General features: G+C 36.1%; 1 protein-coding gene across 6 annotated transcripts in view; it reads right to left on the reverse strand.

The window, feature by feature from the left end:
- Positions 1-6,359, reverse strand: part of gria4a (glutamate receptor, ionotropic, AMPA 4a) — a 99,156-nt gene that overhangs the window by 87,858 nt on the left and 4,939 nt on the right. For all 6 annotated transcript variants that reach the window (XM_016487601.1, XM_016487599.1, XM_016487600.1 and 3 more), the window contains exon 2: positions 6,183-6,341. In XM_016487601.1, coding sequence (XP_016343087.1) covers positions 6,183-6,341 — 159 coding nt within the window. The remainder of the gene's footprint in view (positions 1-6,182; positions 6,342-6,359) is intronic.

Below are 6,359 nucleotides of genomic sequence, written 5' to 3' on the forward strand. Positions count from 1 at the left end.
GTGTGTGTGTGTGTGAGGATGGGTCACAGCAGGGGTCGACCTCTGGGTCTGGAGCCTCATTGACTTGTTATGGGAAGTAGAGAGAGTCAGGCAGAAGGACACAGAGCCGTGAAGGGATTGTGAGGTAGTTAATATTGATGAGCATTTATCTAAGTGCCATTAAAAGGGACCCACAGCGATGACCTTTACACACACTAACTCTCTCTTTCATTCTGTATTATGGCTGTCATAACCATCAGACTCTTATGAGACTTCAGCTTTGTTCAGACGTGCGGCAGAACGTCTCTTTTGTTGTTCAATACGATTCGTTGCTATAGTCTGACTCTGATCTGCAAAGAATAACATTTGTTTTTATGTTATCTGATTTTAAACCACATACAAATGTGTTATTTTAGAAGTTAATAATAGAAATAGCTTTCTTATATTTAGATTTTCATTTAAGGTTTAGTAATTCTGTTATGTGCTTTCTTCATTATTAGTTTTTTAAAAATATTTCTTCATAGCGTTATTTTATTTCAGTTTTCCAAGGCAGCATTTCTCATTTTTGTTTGTTTGTTAAGTTTGAGTTTTTCATCTAATATTTATATCTTATTTCAGCTTTATTTTAATTACTGAAAACTATTTGAATAGTTTTTACAAATATTTCCTCATAGCTTTCATTTATTTTCATTTCATGTTAGTACTTCAACTTATTTCATTTAGTTGCCAAGGCAACATTTCTATATATTTATATAAATTTTTAGTTTGTTTGTTTGTTTTTTCTTTGCATTTTTTATCCAATATTTAAATTTAATTTTACTTAAGCTTTATATAAATTATCAAAAACAATTTTAATGACATTTTTATTTTATTTTTAGGTTTAGTAATTTTAGTACTTAAACTTATTTCAGTTAGTTGCACGGTACATGTCTAATTTTTGTTTGCTTTTAAGTTTGTGTTTTTTGTCTAATATTTATATTTTATTTCAGCTTTATTTCATTTACTGGAATAAATGTAATAGTTTTAAAAAAAAAATTTTTTTTTTTTATTTCCTCATAGCTCTAATTTATTTTTATTTCAGTTTTAGATTTAACAATTTTAGTACTTCAACTTATTTCAGTCATTTGCCAAGGCAGCATTTTAAAATTTTGTTTCAGTCCATTTTTTCACTGATTTGTATGTGGTTGTATCATAATATCAAACATTATCAAACATTATAAGAGTACAAAATACAGGCATTTTTTTCTTTAAAAAGAATGAACAGGCATTTTAATTAATTCTGTAGTTTAATTGAATAGATTTATAGTTATCTGAACTTAGCAGACAGACTTTACAAAGCTTTTTCAGTGTCTTTTAATCAAATGCTTTTTTGGTGATTTTTAGTGGACTTTAGAGAGAGTTCGTTCATGAATGATTTGTTCGTTTAGCGTCTGTCACATAAATGACTTGCGTCTCAGGAGGTGAATTAATCATTTATGTTTCTCAGAATTTATCTTAGATTTCCTAATTCAGGAAAATGATGTCTACATCAATTTTGTCTACATTTTCAACACTAGATCTATTGTTTTATCATTTCTAACTTCTTTTTGTCAAGTGTTTTGATGTTAACTGTTAACTGTATTGTCTGTCTGTATGATAAATTATATTTTCTGTTATGAATGACATTCAGATGTTTTTAAGTCTGTGCAAATACTGTTTGTGATTGCTATATGTAGACTTCTCTACATAACCGCAGCGCGATACGCTAAAACACAAACACACATTCTGATGCAACAATGAGACAATCACTGCAGGCGAATAAATGAATCAATTACTGAGTCAGTAAAGAGATTCATTGAACCATCTCAAGACAGCAAGATCCAGCAACACATGGATAAACATTTACACATCACACACACACCCACACACACACACACACACACACAACACACACACACACACACACACACACACACAGAGTACAGGTCACAGACAGGTTCACGCATTACTCACTCGACCAGAGCAAACACACATCATTCAGTGAGAGACTGAAGCTCCTGGCTGTCGAGATCATGTGTGTATGTGTGTGTGTGTGTGTGTGTGTTGTGGTGGATTATTGGATGTTTGTGATGCCTTGTTGAGATGACGATGATGATGATGATGATTCCCTGACAAAAGAACCTCATAAGCGTCACAAAGCTTAATTTTATTTAAAATTTGTTCTGCTGTGGCCCGCGGGTGAGTGAATGAGTGGGAGAGAGAGAGAGAGAGTGTGTGTGTGTGTGTGTGTGTGTGTGCGGATGACAGAGTGGATTGAACTCTGATTAAACCAATTAAATTACAGCTGAAGCACCACAAACAAATCCAACATCATGACATCAACCTACATGTGACAGACAGACAGACAGATAGATAGATAGATAGATGGATGGATGGTGGACTTGTTCGTTAGTTAATTCGTCCTATCATTCATTCTGTCATTCGTTCATTGCATCTGTCGTTCGTTCTATCATTCATTCTATTTTTCATTTGTTAATTCTAACATTTGTTCATTCTATCAATAGATCATTCCATTGTGTGTTCTATCATTCATTTTATCATTCTATCTATCATTCTGTCATTCATTCATTCTATCTATCTATCTATCTATCTATCTATCTATCTATCTATCTATCTGTCTGTCTGTCTGTCTGTCTGTCTGTGTCAATCATTCATTTTATCTTTCGCTTTATCTATCGTTCGTTATATCTACCATTCATTCTATCTCTATCGTTATCTCTTTCTGTCATTCTGTCTGTTTGTCTGTCTCTCCGTTTACTGTATTTCTATAATGACAACTCTCAGAAGATTTTTGCATGGTTATGATATGACAATGTTAATGTATTTGGTCTTGGCTGCTGAATTGCTGCTGCTGTTAGTTATTGCTGCTGTTGTAGATTTTTGCTGCTGCTGCTGCAGAGCAAGTACATGAACTTGCTACTGACAATACATTTGCCGATACGGTGCTGTGAGTATTTAAGACATACTGCTGCTGCACAAATAGCATCTATAATAAACCGTAGCAGATCTATACAGGTGGAGCTGGGGAAGGTGGAGGGTTTCAGAGGAACTCAGGAAGCGCGCTGTGAACTGCTCTAGTGAAGGCTAACCAGGCATTTAAATGTAAAGCGGCAAGCTCATTGGCTGTATATGCAACTTAAACCAATCATCTTGTGCCAAGCAGTTTAATGCTGTGAACATCATCAGTTTGTGTCAAGGACCCATCAGTCTGCGCCATCTAGAGTTTCATGATAGAACTTGGCATTCATTCATTAATTCATCTACGTCATTCGTTCTTTCTCATCCACCAGTCTATTGCATCTTGTTTTATATTTTATTCTCTTCATCTCTCTCTCACAGTATCTGCTCTAAACATTTACTGCTGCACAAAGGTCACGACACACCCATCCATTTATCTCTCTCTCTCTCCTGTATCTCTTTTATCCCCTTCCTCTCATTCCCTCCGTTTCTCGTCTGTCCTGCATTTGACAACATATCATTCCTGTAATTTCTTCATTCCTCCCATTTCATTAAATAAATCCCTCAATCTCCTGATTCCATTCATCACGTGTTCCCTCTCTCAGCTGAAACTCATTCAGAGATTGATTTTGCTCGCTGTTTTTAAGCGTTCAGATAAAGGTGTGTTAGGATAAAAGAGAAAACCCTTTCCACTCCTTATTCTCTCCTGCAGCCTGAGGAGACGAGCAGGAAACGATTAACTTCACCTCTCTCCCTCTTTCTCTCCATCTATCTCACACACACTCTCTCACACACACACACACACACACACACGCACTTCCCAAAGCTGTCAGTATTCCGCAGCTGATGAGGGCTAAAAGAGCTGGAAGGCAGCCAGGGCAGAGATAACACACACACACACAGCTGCATCAGGACAGCAGTGGATTCTGCAGACTCAGGCTGGGCACCCAGTGTGCAGGAGTGCAAGAGGTTGGTGCCCAGCGGGAGAGAGGTTAAACTGGGATTGACTCGTCTCTGCTGGTCCCTGTCTGACGTTTGCTCATAGAGGTTCTTCAGTGGTTCTTTAAGTTCTTATCAAGAGCCATTTTTGGCTATTTAGGGATGAGTTGCTGAGATTCTTTACTCTCAGGAAAAAAAGGTAAAATAGCTGTCACTGGGGTGGTACCTTTTCAAAAGATACACTTTTGTGCCCTGTTTACCTCTAAAGTGTGCATTTGGGCATCTTAAAGACACATTTTAGTTCCTAAAGTTGACATATTAGTACCTAAATGGTACATATTAGTTCCTTCAATTAGTTCCTTCCCTTAAGGGTTCTGCCCCAGTGACAGCTTTTGTACCTTTTTTTCTGAGAGTGTTTTGAGATTCTTTATGTTTCATTATAGATCACTATTTTGGTTTCTGATTTCTTTAAGGTGGCATGAAATGAAAATTCACCCTATCTATTTTCTAAATGGATGTAATAGATCTTATAGTGATTGTTTGTGTATGTTTCATTTTTAAAAGTGTTTCGTAATGTTGAATCAAAATGTCATAACTGGATCTGAAAATGACAGACTTCTCTCTGGTGACATATGCAGGGCTTCTCTGATGATTTAGTCAGGTTAAACTCAGGCCCTTCATCCATTTTTGAGTGCCACGCCCACATCTCAACATCCAATCAACAACTGATGCATAAAAGCAAGTCCCCGCCCCACGTCTTTGTCGCTAATCTGTTACACTCAGATGTGCGTAACAATATGAAAGAAAAGATTTGGTGTGATTGGTTTCACCGCCAATTTAAGCCAAGATTATTGTCATTAAAATTAAAAATATTAAAATTGAATATATCAAGCTGAAAATCATGAAATCAAGCTGAAATAAAATAAAATATTAGATGAAAAAAAGAGAAATGTGGCATAGGCAACTAAGTGAAATAAGTTTAAGTTGAAGCACTAAAATTAAAAAACTAGAAATAAATAAAAATTCAAACTACTAAATAGTAGTATTAAAATAAATAATAATAATAATAAAATTGACAAAAGCACATAACAGAATTACAAAAAAATATTAAAATGAAAACATTAAAATAAAAGCTAATTAAAAATGTTAATAAAAAAACTAAAATAGTATATACATAATACACTAAAATAAAACTGCTGAAATCTGATGCCGCTAGTGGTTCAGACGTCATAATGTGTGCTTAATCTTTCAAGAGAGCAGATCTGAACTACATAGTCTCCAAGCTAAACCATTTCAAAGCTCACACAATCGTCATACTGAAAAGGCAATACATAAATATATTAATTGAAAGCTCAATGTCCAATATGCTTCATCACAATATGCTTTTATGCTTTTTTCAATGCTTCTGACGCTCTCATTGACATCCAGTGAAGCACAATGTCTGAAAACGACCCAAAATGATGTGTTTGAGGCCTGCTGTCCAAACATAGATCGCTACTGCACTAAAATCAATGATACAGGTAAGTGCCATTGACTCCCAGTGAAGTATAGATATGTAAAGGAATCTAATGTTCATGTAGATTAAAGTGAATTATGTTAAGTAATTACGTTTAATTGTTAAAACGGTTTTAAGTTCTCTATGGCCTCTTGAGTGCTGAGCTTTTTACAGTATGCAAACAGGCTATACACTTGCAATGCTCAAGCACTTGTGCCTGTGTCTGCATAGAAAACATTTCTGACCTACAACCTTTTTTGTTTCTGACTTGAATAGCAGGCAACTGAAAAGGAATCGACCGACAACCATCCTAAAGCAGCCAGAAACGGACAGTTGCACACCAAAGCATATGCTGAAAGCTGATCAAGGGTTGATGTTGCAGTGTATGCATGCACGCACCAAAAACACTAAATTAATGAAAAACTTGCTCTTTAAAGCTGCAGTGTATCATTTCCCCACATAGAATAGCAAAAATAATGACTGTTTTCAAACAGGTTTCTCAGACACTCCCAATGCCCCACCTCACCTGTCATTGGTCAACAAACAGAAAGTCCCACCCCCAAACTCACTTCATTGGTTAAGCAAGAAGTTGACAAGTTGGGCCACTCAAACAAACAGAAAAATGTTTTGCAAGAGTCACAGAGTCAGTGTCTCACTCTTCATGAAGTCAAATGTAACTCTGAACATGAAAAAGAGCCTAATCAAAGCACACTCGATTCAGTTTCAGACTGTGTCACATCATTTTTGACAACTTTTGACATCTTTCACTCACAGGCATTGGTGACTGCAAAGCTGTTGGCCGTCTCGATGTTGTCCACATGTGGAACCAGATTGAAAGGGGCTTCCGTGGCATTCGGACTCGTATTGTGAAGAAATATGGCCAAGCGGAAAGCTGTATATTCTTGATCTGTGTTTCTTATAAACAACCCACCTGGAAAGAGAGAGAGGA

Source organism: Sinocyclocheilus anshuiensis, unplaced genomic scaffold (assembly GCF_001515605.1).
Source record: "Sinocyclocheilus anshuiensis isolate Anshui unplaced genomic scaffold, SAMN03320099.WGS_v1.1 scaffold906, whole genome shotgun sequence".
Lineage (NCBI taxonomy): Eukaryota > Metazoa > Chordata > Actinopteri > Cypriniformes > Cyprinidae > Sinocyclocheilus > Sinocyclocheilus anshuiensis.